The sequence below is a fragment of the Anopheles coustani genome, chromosome 2 (genome assembly GCF_943734705.1).
Source record: "Anopheles coustani chromosome 2, idAnoCousDA_361_x.2, whole genome shotgun sequence".
In the NCBI taxonomy this organism is placed as follows: Eukaryota; Metazoa; Arthropoda; class Insecta; order Diptera; family Culicidae; genus Anopheles; species Anopheles coustani.
The window spans coordinates 65,712,260-65,731,550 of record NC_071289.1 but is presented as its reverse complement, the minus strand read 5'-3'; the positions used below and the strand labels follow the sequence as shown (position 1 = coordinate 65,731,550).

General features: G+C 40.0%; 1 protein-coding gene across 1 annotated transcript; it reads left to right on the top strand.

Annotated features, from left to right (window-relative positions):
• The first annotated feature begins 524 nt into the window (after positions 1 to 524).
• On the top strand, positions 525 to 15,400 carry LOC131264850 (homeobox protein Hox-B3-like). The gene is made up of 5 exons (XM_058267117.1): positions 525 to 826; positions 6,823 to 7,045; positions 7,308 to 7,404; positions 14,527 to 14,681; positions 14,796 to 15,400. Exons 1-5 carry the CDS (start codon positions 525 to 527, stop codon positions 15,360 to 15,362), a joined length of 1,344 nt encoding a protein of 447 aa, XP_058123100.1. The 3' UTR covers positions 15,363 to 15,400.
• Positions 15,401 to 19,291: the final 3,891 nt, after the last annotated feature.

The following is a 19,291-nucleotide window of genomic DNA, read 5'->3' as shown; positions in this document are numbered from 1 at the left end:
TTAGCTTTGCTTTTGTATTCACATTTCGAGGGCGGAGTCAATGCACTGCACATTCGCGATCTCTTTCTCGCTTCTTGCGTGGTCTTTTTCTCACCACCGCCCCTAGCGCTATCAACGAATCAGAGGCTTTTCTTCCTCCATGCTGTAATGAACACTATGCGAGCAGGATTCAACGAAAACGCGACAGTTGAACATTAACCACCGAACAGTGTATACGTTGCGAAAACAGAGGTGATAAAAGTATTTTTTTCTTCCTTCCAGTGGCTACCAGTTGTTAGTAAGATCGTGTACAAAGTGCCGTGTACAATTTTAATAATTATATTTAGTACAGTCGTAATACGAACAGTGCAAACAATTCGTGTATGTGAGGAATTCCGACAAAACTCTCGTTTACAGAACATCTGGATAAGATGAGTTGTTGATTATCCGATCAAGTGCGTGCATACATGATAGAGGACAGTGAAAAGAGAGCTTAAAGTGAACTGTGTGCAACGATTTCAATTCGATTAATCGCTGAATCAGCAATGAGTGGTGCAGGACAGCATAACGGTGCTGTGGAGACAAGTGAAACAGCGACGGGACTTTTAACAGGAAGTGAGCTCAACTCAAACATGGATGCTGTGTCTGGTACTGGATCGGACGTCCTGTGCAGGACCACGAAAACTAGCAACAATGCAAATTCATTTCGCATTGAGGCACTGCTTGCCAGCAAAGAGCAGGATGCAACTACAGGCCAACAAACATCACCAACCCTGGCGAAGGACAACCACTCGCACGGTGATCTGATGGGTGATGGACTTAACGGAAGTGATGACCGAAATTCGAGGTAATTCTTCGAAAAATATTGACTTTCGTAACACTTCATAACGTAATCGACCTTATGACCTAATTTGGAAAACGATTTTTATTTCATTTAAACTGATTCCTTCATTTGCTACATACTAATTTTTAAAGCCGAAATCTAGAAATAATGTATTGGAAAGTGTAAACAAACAAGCATCAATCCTAACAAAGCTACGAGGAAATGGACTTCGATTTATCGTCTAGCCTTATAACTGATTTTTGCGACATGATTTGAAAAAATAATATTTATAAGAACCAAACATGGACTTTGCCTTTGCCCTTTGATAACATTGTTCTATACCTTATAGACCTTATTTTAAAAATTGAAAGGCTTGAGTCAGTAGGAATATGCAGAGATGAGCAGAAATTACTTGAAGAACTTCCAATGCAATATGTTATAAAATAGATTTATTCGAATGGAGAATACCAAATACGAAAATAATAAAACCATACAGTTTATTTAATATATCAACCATTAATGCCGTATGCCATTAGTGAAGCAAAAATTACACGATAAAGGATTTTTATAAACGAATTTCATCTGTGAATATTTTTATTTTATGAAGCAGATAAAAAGGTGCTAGCATAATAGAGTTTTGTAGAATCATTCTTTTAAGCCATGTAGGCAATATGTACATGATCATTATCAATAAAATTGTAAACCAAACAAACATAATGAATTCGCCATTGATTCTATTTTCAGTTATAAACATTAAGTACAAAATGCTATCATACAGCCGTTGCCACCTATGTTCAGCTCTAACCCACCTATGATTGAAATAGCTCATCAACTGTTGCCTCTAAAGCAACTAGTATTGAAATAGCTCATTGACAGTTGCCTCTAACGCATCTCATTTTGTCTCTAACTCATCTGACTATGTCCCTAACGCGTCTGGGTTGCCTCAAGCTGAAAAATAAGGAAAAACTAAAGTAATTGTGGTACAATGTATCCATTGCACGACTCCAGGAACAATAAACATTATTATTTTGGTATACTTTAAAGCTATTCTTATGTATTTTTGAATAATTTTGCGTTTAATTTTTACGTATGACAACTAAGAAGCCGGCATTGTGGTGTTCAACTCGTCGGCATAAACGCACTTTCTTAGCTGTCAAGTGACATACATTAATCCAAGCAAGTACGTTTATGCCGCCGAGTTGAACACCGCAATGCAGGCTTCTTAGTTGATACGTATGCAGGCACGTATAAAAATTAAACGTAAAATTATTTAAAAATACATAAGAATAGCTTTAAAGTATACCAACATAATAATGTTAATTGTTCCTGGAGTCTTACAATGTATCATAACCACAATTACTTTGGTTTTTCCTTATTTTTATCCTTGCCTGCGTTAGAGGCATAGTCAGATGAGTTAGAGACAAAATGAGATGCGTTAGAGGCAACTGTCAATGAGCTATTTCAATACCAGTTGCTTTAGAGACAACAGTTGATGAGCTATTTCAAAATAACGTGCGTTAGAGGCAAAATCACCCGCTTTCGAGGCAAAGTTGGCTGGCAACGGCTGTAACGTTCTTGGTGACCCTCTTATCTTACTCATAAAAATAAATGTAATAAGAAAAAGTTGCTAAAACTTAAATGAATAGAATGCAAAGAAAACCATGTTCACCAGTGATCCTCCTATCCGCCATTACTTGCTTGGTTGCTTCGATGATTTCCCCCGTTGGTTTGCATCCTTTCTACCGCGCAGCCGTAGGTGGAGCTAAAATGGCCGCCCAATGGAAGCTGATTGTCCGAATCGCGGAAAACGGACCCGTTGTCTCAAAGTCCCTACTTTTTTTTAGTTCATACTAAAGAATGTAATTACAGTACATTATATCCATCGTTGTTGCTCACTCGAAGTCTGTTTCTTTTTCTTGTACGCTTTTGTTGTTTTATTTAACCACTTTAGCGAGAGAGAAACGTGTAAAAGAGCGAGAAAGGATATATTGATGCTTCGAAGAAAGGACTACGGTTGTCGTGGAGCATCCAAGGAACTGGTGGTGGAAGCTAACGGAAGTAGCACGTCCTGGCTGGCACTAATTGGTGATTAGAGCTTTGCTTGGTTGTAAATAATGAGTCGGTGCCCTTGGGGCGCCCGTTGATTAGCAGAAAATGGCACCTTCAGAAACCGAGCTTAGCATCAACCGCTCGGTGACGGTAGCCACAGTTTATTAGTCATTCGGGAAACTTTGCATCAGTATTCACCTCAAAAAAGCAAAGACTTCGCTTCTTGATCATCTTCGCAGTGGCGGTACTAAAACATGATGATGTTTTCTATTTACACATACACATCCTCTTACTTGGCCATAAAAAGCATTGTATTTTGGTTAACCAAAAAAACATACATTTATTTATTTAATAATCTTTTGCATTGATTTCACCTATATGAATACTGAAAAGCACAGCTCATAACACTTGCAACAGAGAGGATTATTTCTTTAATTCATACTAAGCAAGGGATGTGTTTACATTAAAATGTAAAAGAAATCATATCTTAATGTTAATGCAAATACAAAAGAATTATGTCATGGTTGATATTCTATGGAAAGATATAATTTACTGGTTTTCCCTGTTTATCAGTGTTCAACTAATTTAACAGAAATTAAGAAGATAACAGAAGTGTGCTATATGAAAGAATCTCAAGTTTCATATCACCTTCGGCCCACAATCATTATCGGATGTAATTAAAACTCTTCTGCTGTGACGTCCAAAATCAATTGGATGTTCAATTTTGGCCCGTTTAAATCAATTTTCATTCCACACACTATCTGATGCAACCCTATGCAACGGATACGTTATCATTATCAACTAACCGTGTTCCACCTTGGTATGCCTTGGCTGGCGTTATCTTCGTCGGGTCCATGTTTATGTACCTATTTTGGGGAAGCAGTACATTGCATTACCGTGCACGTAGCGTGGAGATTAATCATCTAGGCAGACAGAAGCAATCACTTACATGACAATTCCAAATTAATTTCCTTACCACCACCACTACCCGTGCGGGACTCTGGCGCACACGTCAATCAGGCCGGAAAACGCCGGAACACACGGCATCGCGTGGTTGGTATCATCGATTTTGATAGACTTATTATTGGCACCTGTGCGTGAACTAGTCACGGCGGAAGGCGTGGTGTACGTGTGCAGCTAATTAATGAGTTTATTTGATAATACGTGTTCACGACACTAATTGATAGATAGTAGTTGCTCCTGGTGTGGCAAGGGCTAGATAACACTTAGATTGTGGCGTTTGTCATATAGGCTAAACCCAGCGTGCAAAATCGTCATGCTATCTCGTTTTGTTGTTAACAATTGTCAATTAGACAGAACGAGAAAGCACGATGATTTTGCGCACTGGGAGTGTTTGGTCATGTCACTTATGAACGGGTGTTTTGAATTTATACACGTAAAATTAAATTGCACCAGTTGTTGGATTGTAAACTATTATCAGAACTAGTAGTATCAAAGTATTTGAGGCGATTGCAAAAATTTTAAAAAAGTATAGTTGTTGTTTTTTTTAAAGATTCATAAAGTAGTAAAGATTAAAATATCAAACCAAACTAACATATGCTACGTTTCTGTTATTTCTGTCCTTGCAAACAAAAATTCCTTTTTGTTTAAAATATATTTAGTATAGTTTCAGTAAGATGAATGTTATTTTAAAGTATTTTCTGTTTTTTTCAAATGCACAACCGCGTCCTAAAATCAATATTTCGTGTCTGCATGATATGTATTTATCCTGAAATGCGATGCTGTTCGTTGAAGCTGGCCGTTCATAGTTCATAGCACTCCAAAGCACAGATATATCCGTTGTCATTCGTTGTGATTTATATCAGAACGAGCAAGCATTTTCAAGTATTTTCTACACGTCGACCAAAATCAGTACGCAATCCATTTATCGCACCGAAGCGCCTAGGACCTTGTACGCCGTCGCTCAAAAAGGTGGCCGTTGCTGGGGAATGGTCCCCTGCCGGGGGGAATTCGAACCGAAATTCAGCCGAGCCCAACAAATCATTGCGCATTAAACGATACATGCGCAATGTGATTGTGTGTTCGATGCTTGATTGCCATTCGCATCAAGGGGGACGAGGGGGTTGGCATGGAACAAACATACATCTAAGCATATACACACACAAACACACATGCAGGACGAATTATGTACTGTGAGTACATCCGACAGGAAGACGGTGGCAAAAGGCACATAAGAAGATGATTGTTGCCATTCGTCGTTCCCTGGAGTGGATGCTACCGTGTGGACGATTGCCTTGAAGACGCCACACGCGGGTTGGGTGCCCTTTTTCGTCCATATTTCATTCGCCAATCAACAATTGTTGCCTCCGCAAATCGTTCGCAGTGTGTGCGTCGTTCGTGACCCGAGCATGTAGAAAGGAAGAAGAGGAAGAAAACTGCTGTGGAAATGGGGAATGATGTGCTTGTATCGATGGTAATTGGATCAGTGTACGTTGTTTGATGGGAGGGTCCTTGCGAAGTCGTGGGAAGCGGCTGAGCAGATCGAAATTCAAGATTGTCGTTAATATGTTTCTCTTGAAAATTTGATCCAAACACACAATTCGGCTTCGAGATAAATCAGGCAAAATGGTTGATTTGTTTGGTTATCTCTGCAGCGAAACTGATCCCAAACATTTACAACTCAATCTTTGCTCTCTTGTGGAAGGTGGAAAAAGGTTATTTTGTTTAACGACTGTTTTCAGCTTTTAATGCTTAATTAAAGGGCTTAATTAAAAAGGGCTTAATTTTATTTGATATTTGATATTATAATAAATTTAAAAAATCGAATATAATTTCAATTTAATATAAGTTCAAACTTTGTGAGGCTCGGTTTAATCACTTGGATTTACATTTAATAATCCTGCATGTTCTCTGAATGCAACATCTGAATCTTTACAACATTGAACCTAGATAACGTTGATTCCTAGAAACAGGGCCCAGTAAGCTTAATTTTTATTAAATCAGCAAGGATATATTTCATAGAACTTGTTTTTTGTTCCTTATAAGTAATAATCTCAACGAATAGCTTTCGTGAATTCTATTTCCCGCTATTCTATTAAATATACTCATTTCGTTAATTATTTTGTTAATCATAATTCAAATCAGTAACATAATTAAAATAAAGTGAAAAATGAAAACAATAAAATATACAAATAATGTTGTTATAGAAAATTAAAACTTTTAGCTTAAATTAAACAAAAATGAAAAAGTTAGCAATAAAGCAAACATATTATATATTTAAACAAAGGCCTTTAGGAGAATGCACTTTAAGTTAAAATAACTATCCTAGCAATAAAACCAGTCTAAAACCAAAGCCAAATTTTCGATAACCATATCAATATCGTAAAATCAAACAAATTAGTCCCCCCAATAAGAAAAGGGTGCAACCAGAAAAGAACACTAAAAACGACAAACCTCCTCTTATCACGAGACCACACGCGACCGAAGCAAATCAAACAGCATTTGCTATCAGACCAGTTATCGGTCCGAGCTTCTGGGATGATTCGGTTGGCCGGTGGGGTTGATGGTCCTTGTTGAACTTATGTGAAGTTATCGTGGCCCTTTAAAAAAAAAATGTTGTCATCGATTGGGCGGACGAGATTTGATTTGATTGACCACAGGAACTAATTGATGCGTCCAGAAAACAGCTCTCCCGGAGAGCGATAAAAAGAGACCTCTAGCGTGTGTCGTCTAGCAATCGATCGATGTGAATCACATCGATTGTTGTATTTGAGCAGCATTGCATTATCAGCTTATCACATTACAGCTAATTTGATTTCGGTAACATCGACTAATTGAAAGTGAACGATAAACATAAAGTCGTTCGAATGGTTTTATGTTGGAACGTGCTCCTGCGTTACGTTGTATTTGGAAATTTAGTTTGAATTTGAAAGTTTTACTTATTTGTTGAACTGGTAAAAAAAACATGTGCCATACTTCCTAATTAGTAGATACATTTTAATCCATTTCAGGTCCGAGTCCACCTTCTCTTCCGACTCGTGCTCGTCCATCAACCCCGGCAGCGTGGAACCGCAGGATATGGACGACTGCGGGATGAGCCAAATGGCGAAGTCCGCCTCCCCGAGCCAACATGACTATCTGCCGTTCTACAACCTCTGCCCGTCGCAGGTTATCTTCACGTCGAATGCGGCCTCCTTCGACACACACCCGGCCGTATGTAACAAAAGTATACCGGTAGGTTCTGGCAAAGCTATCCTGGTGTCCCCATCGGTGCCACTCCGTAAAGCTTCCAATACGCCCTGGGTCGTGCTGTACGGAGGATTATGTAAATTGATATTTATTTTTTCGGCACGTGAAATTATGATAATTCATACGGAATATGAACCAGGTACAACAGACTCGAAAGGAGGAGGCTTGCCGGAGAGGCACCATGTACCAAAACTGCTTGCCACAACGTCCCTTGGCTTCACACCCATGCTCCAAATTTTCCTCACAGGTCGACGCGGGGAATCGGTTCCATTTTATGCAGCTACCTCAGCTCGAGCTTCTAAGGCACCACAACATCTACTATCCCCGAATCACGGAGCTTACAGGTGCGATATAAAAATGATAATGTTCAGTATGCCATTTCTCCCTCAATCTGTGTCCCATTTGAGGCCCGTACGATGTTTCTTTTTTGCATTCGCATTCCCCTGGACTATTTACATATCCATAAATGTAAATGCTACACACACTTGATGGGATTTGCTTTTATACATAGCACCAGATTTGGAAGGCTCCGTGTTTGAGTCGGTATACATTTCAAATCCGGTCAGATTTGTAGCTTTTGATTAAGCTGGTGTTTCAAAATTTTACTTGTTATTTTCGAACTTATTCTTGTGAACCATCTAATGAATTTGAACAATAAAAATAAGCATTTAAATATAAGTTAAACAATCAATCATTATATTTTTCTAACATTCAAATGGACATCAACGCCAATGGACAAGTTGTTTTTTAAATCAAAGTGTAGCATAATGTTCTGATGTGTGTCATTTTGCAAAGTTACGCATGTAAGGAACTTACCACACAACAAAATCATACCAACTCAAGTATGAGGGAATTATGAACACTTGTCCAATAAACTGTACAATCCCATTTTTCTGTCAGTGTTTCTTTTCCTTTCTCCGTGCATTATGCAACGGGGATTTTTGTTTAAGTGATATGAACAGTTAAATTATTTATTCCCGACAGTACTTCAGCTGCTATTTAATCCCAACAGTCTTATTTGCAAACTCTTCGGTCTCACATCGATCAAAGAGTCGCAACTCACGGTATGTGTAAATTCTTGCAGAATTAATTAAATCATCGATAACTGATACTAGATCCGCGCAATGACTACTGTTCCCCCCAAGAACGGGTGGCTAATTTCGTCGTAAAGTGTAGTCAGCCGTTTAATCCCTCCGTTGTTCGGTTTGATTTTTGCATGTGCAAATAATTCCCGTCATCTGCATGAAACTCAATCATATTTCTTTGCCCTCCACTTGTCGATTGTTCCCAATTTGCAATTCCAAACATCAGCACCCGCGTAACCCATCGTCCGGCGAGAACCGTTTACCGTAATCTGGTAATGCAATCAAACCTAGCCATGTTGCAATATATAAATATATCGACGTTGATATTATTTGTGTTACCCCCACGCGTCTGGCGGTCATGTAACCCATCATCTCCAATCGTTTTCGGTACGCAGTTTCCCAGTTACTTCACTTCCTTCGATCGCAGGATCGGTATGATTGATTTTTCACTGCAGAACTGGGGAGACGGGGCGCTCACAAAGGGTGGGTAGGAGGGAGGGCAAAGCAATCGAGTTATCTCCAAATTTGTTAGCATGAGTCCAAACAACCCGCCTACGCAAACAACCGTGGTGGCACGCCGCTGGAATTGATATTTGTCGCGCTGGCGTTCCACCGAAGGAAACAAAACCCGAGGCCCAAGGAAAGGCACGGCCACCGAGATGTGGAAAGATGTGGCGGCTGGTGGCTTGTTGAGTTTCTTTTTGTTTTCGATTTTTCTCCTTTTTTTATGGCACCACCAGAAAGGCGGTCGAAGCCAAATGGGAAGATTTGACAGCCAGGGGGACGGAAGCTGGAGCCCCGAGTATACTACAATCAAGCTAGTGGGTTGGAAAAATCGTTCTTTATGGTTTTTTATGTACCGTACCATCCGTCTCTCAAGGGTTTGGGGAATCGTCGTTGTCATTTGTACGTCACGTAATGTTGTGATTGCAAATTTGCTACCAGTTCATTGATATGCCCCCGAGGAGATCCGTTCGCTTTTTGATATTTTATTTATTTGTCGCTTATCTAGGCAATAGATGCAATAGAAATGTGTGTCTGATTGAGATGTTTTATTTAAGATGAAAAAAAAAATCAAGATGCTTGTTTACTACAACGAATTAAAAGTGTCTTTCAACAATATTTCTTCTACTATTATGATATCTTATCTTCTAAAAAAAGATTTATGGATCATGAATTTGTCAGTTTTCAATTCAGCATTCTGTTTTCTTCTGAAAAATGTTTACATTCTTAAAGATTAACTACTATAGAATATTGGTAGTCGCAATATGAGTGAGAAATACCTTTTTAAAACATATTAAATAAGAACAACGGACAGAAATTTGTTACATTTCAGTGGAAAAATAATGCTTCAACACCAATCGTTTCTGCAAGATTTTCTCTGGATTTCTCATAAAATTTTCTAATCTTCCGTGTTAAGACTGAATGACAGATGATCTTTTATGTGCGTTTCACAACAATGGATTCAAATCAAAACACATCTGCAACACTAGCCACATGCTACGCGTTCCATCCCTTCCGGAATCGTTGTAATTCACTCTAATTGATTCCGATTAATCGCACTATGCAGCCGATTAAAGCCCTGTCGACGATAGTGAAATAAAATAAAAATATTCGTAAGAACACGCACACACACTCCCTTCCCCAGGTACGGTTTTAACAACGCATCCTGGCTGCGCATTTCCCGTGGCTTTCCTTTTTTGCGTGAAAATCATCGCCAACTAGATTATCTAGCAGATCCCAAACAAACACCATCTCTCTAATCACACCGAGGGTTGCATTGGAAAACTTCCGACCATACGGTGTCCGCGATCTTTGCGGTATGGTGCGCGATAAAACCCGCAACACCAGCAAGGGGCCAAGGGAAAATGAGAGAAAAGGGAAAGGACATAGGAAGGCAAGCGAGAGAGAGGAAGAGAGGCATGATGACCCTCTTGGTACACTCTGTATGTTAAATTCCCCCTTTTCGATCCCTTTCGCTTCGGTTCGAGGTCGGTGTTGGCGAACAATCAGCGTCGTCGCAAGGGGTGAATCTCCCTCCAGCGGTAATCTCCGGCGGAAAACTGAGCAAGTGTGTGGTGAAAAACCTGTCGCCGCGTCAGAACGCCCTCGCGGTCCCTCGGTGCCGATCCTCGGCAATCAGGGAAACTTAAACGGCCACTCGGTCTTTTATTATACCGACCATTTAGCATTGTTGATGTCAGCAAGAAAGTGGCGCTACTGCAAGCGTTGAAAAGTCTCTGGAATACGCGTAGTATGAATTTTCATGTCGAACTCTTTTTTGGTCCATACAAAGTTTTTTATTACTCCTGTTTTTCATAGTTAATTCTTTTAAATCATTTGAGATTTGTATTGCAAAGTTCTCTACTTCATGTTATAAGATGATGATAGGAATGTCTTGTAGACACTGTTTATTTGCAATTCAACACCCATTATTTTTCTTCGACGCCGAATTATTTGAAGCACTAAGAACCACAACTGTATTATCATTTAAATTTAATTTATTATTTAAAATTCAAGTAATTGATTTCAATGGAAATAGAGACTGACAACCAAATAGAGACTTGAAATCATTCACCTTTCTTCTGTGTGTTTGCGATTCAATATCCAATAGTTTTTTCAACAGCGAATTATTTTGAGTACTAAAAACCTCAGCTGTATTATCATTTGTATTTTAATTAATTTATTTTGTTATATCAGTTATTGAATTTGAAACTTAGTTGAACGTTGGTTTCAATTGAAACAGAGACTGACAAATAAAGACTTAAAATCATGCACTTTTCTTCTGTGTGTTGTCTTTTTTAAGAGGTGACATTTTTACCCTTTTTAACACAAGTAGTGTTAAAAGATATGGAGCTAAAAGAATAAGATTTGGATGAAATGAATTATGAAAAATTGTAATATACAAATGTAAAATGTTGACTGTTTACTCTTCTAGGTAATTATCAATTAGAAATCGTTGGACCTTACTCAGAGATCAAATGGTACCTTTTCCGCCATGGATCGATACGGTGCTTTACCTCCAGCGAGGAGGGGTGGAAAACTCTTACCACGACGAACCCGAACGAGTCCGTTCCACAAACGGCCAGAGGGAATAAAGTAAATACTTTCGGTTTCAATAATTTGATTGCAGTTAACTAGGGTCACTAATCTTTCTCCGTTATAGGGAATGTTTTTCTCCCTTCCCTTTACCCTGGTTGGTCCCTTCGTTTCGTTCATTTCGCATTTCACCACCCGCCCGCTCGGTTGCTCGTCCCGGACACTCTTTGATTACACAAATATTCCCCTCCCTATCTCCACACCGCACCGCACGCCGAATCCCGGAGGAAACCTCGGGAAAACGGTATCACCGGCGCATTTAACGCCCTTCATATTAGAGACGATAGCAATCAAATTAAACAAATTAACTTTGTACAATGACATCTGTTCTATTTACTCTGCACGCTGATATAGCGTTGGGTGCGTTGAATCGCCGCAGTTCGGTACTGTCCTTCCTTGTTTCTCTCGTTTTCATTTTCCATCACCATTTTCCACCTTCTCTACGGTCTTTTTGCCTCGTTCTCGGTCTCTCCTAGGTAAGCACCAGCTTTGCCCCCCTGCTCCGGTTTGTGATTTATGACATTTCCCTTCGCCCTTTTGATCCCTTTCGCTCTATCACTCGCCCTCCCAGCAGCACTGTCTCGCTTCCACCTTCCATCGATAACCCTCGTTGCGTGGAAGGTTCAAAAATTGCTCGCATATGTGCTAACAGACAAATTACTGATCATCTGATTAGGTACTAATTGAATTATATTCATGGGCTTCGTGCTTCGGGAGCAACATCCCCGTTCGTCCTTCTCCTCCCAAATCCCTCACGATACTATCACTTCGTCTCTCGCCACGGCACTCTCTTCATTCCACCCTATGTCCTCGTCTTTATCACCCATCATCACCCCAGACCACCGACACTGCCGAACTGCAAAACTGCGCCGGAGCCAATTAGCAGCAGCGGGGGCTAAGTGTTTACAATCAATTTGATAATTTGATAAATAAAACCCGGTCGGATACGTCGGATGCACTGGAATGAAGGGGGAAGGACGTTTTACGGCGCGGATGTAAATTGCGGCATCTCTCGGCGGGTTTGTGCCGAGTGGACTCCAGGGGGGCGCGAACGTCCCCGTTTCCGACCACTTGCACTTTGCGACCGTGCTGCACATATTAACCGGTGTCAAGTGCTCTGGTGCCGCCACCAATCGATTAGTGTTCGATAGAGCACCGTTAGTTGCAGTTTGCAAAGTGACGGAGCGTACCGAGGGTTCGAGAAATTTGCATAGTTTGACACGTGGTTGAATGAATATAACATTTGTTTAATAAACATGATCGATGAACTTTAGTTTTCTGATAGGCGATTGAAGAAGAAAAAGAATCGGTTTTAGGAATTTGATAATTAACTTCTTTTTATATTTATATTGTGTCTTAACACTCATACTTAAGGGTCTGACCTAAGACATTTATATATTATAATTATAATCAAAGCTAATACGATGATTTTCGTTAAAAATGTTGCTGATTCAAGTAGGACGCAAACTAATTAATACACATTTCTAGCATCTTATGATTCCCCCTGTACGATATTTCTCCTTTTTCTACTCTTTTTAAATCAATTGGCTGACATTAAACGTCGTTTAGATACATTTAATTTGATTTCATCGTTGCTAACAATAAGAGGAAAACGTTTTCTTTTGAAACATGTGCGGTTATGATTGTGTGTTTACATATGGAAATTGCGTTGAAGATAGATCCATTTTTTTGGTTAAGGATGCTTTTATATTATTAAAACATTTATAGTTTATTTTATTTATTAAGGTCTTAAGGGCGTTGCCGTATTGTTAAAGACATGCTTGGATCTCAGAGCATTTCGTCCCTGCAATTAGGCCTTATTACGGGCTTTCTCGGTTTATGAAAAAGAATTATTGAAATCAGTAATGGTTTGATCCATCATTTCTAAGTTGGTTACGTGCATACAATTTATTTTTATTTTAAATGACTCAACATCCCCTTGTGGGACTAGGCCTTTCTCCCAAGAGAGTTACTGTGACCGACCGACGGTATTTTATAGATTGGTCGTCAGCCGTTCGTAATACTGGGGGTTGCCAGAATCAATCGTGGCGTGTTCTCGAGCAGCGCCTTGAGCCCCCTAAATTATTTTTATTGTTTCCTGTATTATTTATAGTTATTTGAATTAGTTCGTATTTGTTGTAAGTACACTCTACCAAAAACAGTATCGAACGAATAATCTTACGAAAAATCACTTCACTAAACTCTTATCCATCCTCCGTCGGGAACGAACCCAAGCGTTACAATTAATCAACTCTTTCATACCCGTTTATTTATTTATTGTGATCATAAATTATTTATTTATCCTTGCTACCGGATAATGTGGAATACAATGTTAAACCATTTGAACGGTTTGTTAGCTTGCCCGTACAGTCGATTTCTATCGCATTTAGTAAACTCATCCACAGGGAATCATGTACTTCAAACCAGCAAAAGAAAAACGAGTAGGATGAATTTTATGTATCGTCCACATGCATATAATGCAACTGCAATTCAACAAAGAGCTTGCGCTTTTCTTTGGAAAATGCTCGAGAACAATGCAACGAATCGGCTCACGTGGAGTTCATTCTAGGCCACACCCGCGACCGGTGGGTGTGTCCAAAATGAACTTCAATATGGCGTAACCAGCTTGATGGTGGAATTCGGACGGCTTTATGTGCTTTTCGGATAATTTTATAGTCTACTGGAGTGTATTTTGATGCTTTTGGGTGTATTTTTAAATAGGTAACAGAGTTGTAATTGTGTTGCAAGCCCTTCGATTTAAATAGAACGACCATAACCGTTTGAAGGCAATTGAATGGCTTGTGTTCCTATTAACTGAGTTGGTAACGAATTGTAAAGAAGATATTTACTTATCATATGCTCGATTTCCTGGAATAATTCTTTCTTAAAACATTTCCTACCGTCAATAATGTCTAAAATCTACAGACGATATGGAACTCGGAGTTCTACAAATGAATTTTAAAACAATGCAGTTCGACTGCGGATCTACTTTCCGATTTACTCACTGCTTCATTTGACCAGTGACATAGCATTATTAAGCTATTACCATTCTATTTGAGCACTACAGATTAACAGTGCATTAGCGTTCCCCCTTCCGATGGCAGTATACCGCCTGGAACTGTTATGTACGCTCTCCAGCATCTCTTAATGTGCAAACAAAATTAGTCCAACGAGGAAGCAATGCGAAAAGCAAAATATGCTGCAAGCACGTAGAAAAAAAACTTGTTTTCCTCGGCTGATGTTTCTATTTATTTTCTTTTTCTTTTCCTCTTCGAAACACAGGTCAGAACTCGGTATACGGAAAAGCGCGACGACCGCGAACCGCGTTCACTTCGCAGCAGCTACTGGAGCTGGAAAAGCAGTTTAAAGTCAGCAAATATTTATCGAGACCAAAGCGGTACGAAGTGGCCAACAATTTGCTCCTATCTGAAACACAGGTAACCACCGAATGCGTTTTGAAGCACTGCAATGTTTAGAGTGGATTTGTACATTGACTCCGTACGTTTCATTGCCGATTAACATACATTTTTGATTTTATCATTCGGGTAAAGGTAAAAATTTGGTTTCAAAATAGACGCATGAAGTGGAAACGGTCGCGGAAGGTCAACGAGTCAAAAAAGTACAGCAACAGCTCCACCGGCGGCAATAGTGGCAACGCCAACAATAACAGTAGCAGTAACAGCAGTAATAGTAGCAGTAGTAGTAGCAACACCAGTAACCACGGTAACGGAACCATCGGTTCGAGTAACGCCCATGCTGGTGCCACTCAGCAGCATAACGGTTCGAGCTCGACGGGAGCTGCAACCGGATCCAGCGCATCGTTCGGAAGCGCAAACAAACCGTCGGAACATGATGGACGTCCCTTGAGTCGGCAAAACGAGGCCGGAGTGGTGAGTAAATTATCCGGCGTCCTGGATCATCCGAAGGATAAACGTGACAGTAATGGTGTCGCCGGCAAACAACACACGGCGGCCCTTTTCGTCAATCAACAATTTCAAACGGTCGCCGGCAGCGGTCGGGGCGTCGCTGGAAACGCGGACGACATCGTTGGCGTTGGATCCGGTTTGTTTGCCTGTGATCCACCGAATGGATTAAGTTTTCGGCCTTACGTTACGTAAACAGCCGGAAAAATATCACAACGAACCGAGAAAAACTGCACTCCACAGAGATTCGGTTTAGACGAAGCATCGTCACACTCTCAACAATTTATAGAATCGATTAAGTTAGATGGATAAATAAAATAACAATTGGAAACAAAGTAGATAAGTGTGGCTAGGGGTATCATTTGTTCATTTGATTCCCGAATAATGAGAACCAATTTCTCGTTGTTCGGAAAAACTACACTTGTGTGGAAGAATATAAACACGACTTGCTCGATCGGTGGTTAAACTGCAACTCACTTTATTCCAGTTCTTTGCTTACTTATATACACGAGAACTAGTTCTTTCGATGAACGTTGCTATTCGTTACTTCTTAATACTCCTCCTCAACGTTCATTTAAATTCAACATTTGCACCATCTTTGAATGCTTTACATTTCCTAACGGTTTCGTCAATATGTCTGCTCTCATCATTTCCGATGGACAATATTTCAGTTCAATGATTTTCTTTTCACAAAGGTCTTTTATAAAATGTTCCTTTGTATCAATATGTTTCGATCGTCTACCAGATCTTCCTGTCTTAGCGAAAGTTAAACATGCCTGATTATCGCCATATATAGTTATTGGTTTCGTTAAATTTTCTCCTAAGTCAGATAAGAGTTTTCTGAACCACACTAATTCTTGGCATGTCTCGCCCAAGGCTATGTACTCAGCTTCCATTGATGAGAGGCTTACTGAAGTCTGTTTATGGCTCGCCCAAGAAACAGCTCCTCCTGCGACAAAAATCACGTATCCAGTAGTCGATTTTCTAGTGGTCCTATCTTCAGCCCAATCTGAATCGGTATAGGCTTGCACATCCTTTTGGGGATTACCTCCTAATTTCAGTTGCAAATGTCTACTTTTAATCAAATACCTTACTATTCGCTTCGCGGCAACGTAATCTTTCATAGTTGGGTTGCTCATTTTTCGTCCTAGTATGGCAACGCTGGCTGCTATGTCTGGTCTGGCACAGAGGGCAATGTACATTAAACTCCCTATTACGCTTTTGTATTCAGTAATATCCTTAAAAAATTTACTTTCAGAGTCATCCTTTATGTAACCAGTATCCATTGGAGACAATGCTGGTTTCGCTTGACCAAGCCCAACTTTTGTAATAATATCGTCAATGTGCCTCTTTACACTGAGGTTGTAAATTCCCGAATCATCTTTTTGAATTTCCAAACCTAGGAAATATTTTGTTTCTCCTAACCACGTTATCGAAAAATGTCTACGAAGTTCCTCATAAATTTGTTTGATTTCGTCTTCATTATCGTGAGCAATAAGTATATCGTCAACATATACAATTAAGAACATTGTTGTTTTCTTTTTCTTTGTCACGAAAAGTCCTTCGTCTGCCATGCTTTTCTTAAAACCTAAACCTTCCAATACTTTTGTAAGTTTTAAATTCCAGCATCTGGCTGACTGTTTCAGCCCATATATACTACGTTTTATTTTGCAGACTTTCTCCTCCTGACCATTTAGTTCATAATTTGGTGGCTGTAACATATAAATTTCTTCATCTATCTCTCCGTTTAAGTAAGCTGTTTTAACGTCCATATTCCTCAGGATTAGCTTATCTCTTCCTGCTATTGTTAATATTGTTCTAATGGTAGTATACTTGGTTACAGGAGCGTATACTTCATGAAAATCTATCCCGGGTTTCTGCGAATAGCCCTGTGCGACCAACCTAGCTTTGTACCGTATGGTCTTACCTGTTTCATCCAGTTTTCTTTTGAACACCCATTTACATCCAATGGCTGTTTTACCGACCGGCAATTCCGTCAACTCCCATGTTCCCAAATCGTTGTGTGATTTTAATTCGTCATCCATTGCCTTCTTCCATGCAACGGCATTCGCGGAACCCATGGCTTCGTGTACAGTTGAGGGATCACCTTCCGACGTGTTGACTGCTTCCAATACATACTCGGACATCCACCGTGGCAGCTTACCTTGTGTGCTGCGAACCGGCCTGTTGACTTCTCTGGAAACATTGTCCGAATTCTCGACGGCATCAACTAATGGAAGTTCTGACACCTTTTCATTACTGCAAATTTGGCTTTCGTTTGCATCTGCCATTTCAGGAACGTTCACCGTCTCGTCCAAAGCGCTATCATAATCACTTTCCGTATTTTCCTTTTCACTGAATTGTTCGACATTCTGGTGATTGTTGTTTGATATATCCTCTGAACTGTCTTCTTTCACTGGACTCGAACCTATCCGCACTTTGTCTTCCAGGAAAATAACGTCACGAGCAGCAACTTCTTCCCTTCTCGCGGGGTTCCAAATTCGATAGCCGTTTGTTGTGTACCCGATCATTATTCCGCGCCACGCTTTTCCGTCGAACTTGTTACGAAATTGTTTTGGAATGTGAACAAACACGTTCGAACCGAACACTCTAAGATTGGACACATTTGGTTTTCTTTTGTTCCACATTTCGTAGGGTGTACTTTTACAGATAGCTTCCGTGGGACTACGATTTATTAAGTATGCTGCCGTTTGTATAGCGGCACCCCATAGTCCTTTATGAACACCACTGTCTTCAAGCATTGTACGCGCTTTTTCCACTAGGGTTCTGTTCATTCGCTCACTTGTACCGTTTTGCTGCGGGGAATAGGGAACGGTAAAATCCATTTGTATTCCCTTACTTTTACAGTAATCCATAAACCGATGGTTTTTATATTCTCCACCATTATCACATCTCAACCTGGAGATACCAATGCCACACCTTTTAGAGACCATGGCTTCATATTCACGAAACTTATCGAACACTTCGTTTTTAGTTTTGATCAGAAATACCATTGTAAAACGACTCCAATCGTCTATAAAAGTGACAAAAAATCGTTCGCCGTTCATCCCTGCTTCCTGCATGGGGCCACATACATCGGAGTGTATTATTTCAAGCGGTCTGCTGGATTGTTCACTTCGCCGTTTCGCAAACGGTTCTTTTGTTTGTTTTCCGAGAACACATGCTTCACATACTTGGGTATCGCAATTGTTTTTCACGGAATTTAAAACTGGTAAACCTAGCACCAAATTGTTCTTTTGAAGTGTTTGTAAATTCTTCGAACTTATGTGGCCATAACGCCTATGCCACAGTTCCTGGTCCTTTTCTATGCGACCACCAAAAAAAATTTTTGAACTGTCTCTATAAAATTTGACACTGTACAGTTTTCCGTTTTTCTTTCCTTCTGCGATGACATTCTTACCGCGAAGTATTTTCACTTTATTATTTTGAAAAATCACTTGCAACCCGGTTTCCACCATCTTTATCACTGATAATAAATTCACGCGCGCATGTTCCATGTATATGACATCTTTTATGGTTATAAAAACCGGTGGACCCATATTTGGAACCGAAAAAACATCTATATCACCACCATGTGTGGCCGTAATGAGATCCCCTTCCTTCACAGCAGCGATTGTAACTTGTTCAGGAAGTCTTTGCAATTTATTAAACAGACTCTTCTCATTCGTGATATGCTCTGTTGAACCTGAATCAACATACCACATTGATGCATCTCGTTCCTTTTCTGCACAATCAACCATAAAACACGTGCGTGACGAATTGTTCTTCCACTTTTGTGGTTTACTTCGGCAGTTCCGTTTGTAGTGTCCAACTTTTCCACAGTTATAGCACTTTTCTGTAAACTTTTTCACTTCTTTATGTTTTTGCCCGATAAAGGCTGCCGACGTTTCGCGCTCACTTTTCTCACCACGTATATTACGTTTTTGGTCTTCCGCGAGGAGCCTTTGTTTTACTAGCTCGATCGTTAGTTCTGCTTCTGGCATGTTTTCCAGAGCAGTCACCAACGGGTCGTAGCTATCTGGCAGGCTTAAGAACAGCTGCGAGACCAAATCTCCATCCGTAAGGTTCGCCCCAGCTGTCTTTAATTTACGAACCAGCTCATC

Bases quoted from the DNA above. Each gene is read 5' to 3' on its own strand.
- LOC131264850 (XM_058267117.1), top strand. From the start codon at position 525: ATGAGTGGTGCAGGACAGCATAACGGTGCTGTGGAGACAAGTGAAACA. The intron at 827-6,822 runs GTAATTCTTCGA...AATCCATTTCAG, and splicing joins AGTGATGACCGAAATTCGAG to GTCCGAGTCCACCTTCTCTT. The intron at 14,682-14,795 runs GTAACCACCGAA...ATTCGGGTAAAG, and splicing joins TGCTCCTATCTGAAACACAG to GTAAAAATTTGGTTTCAAAA.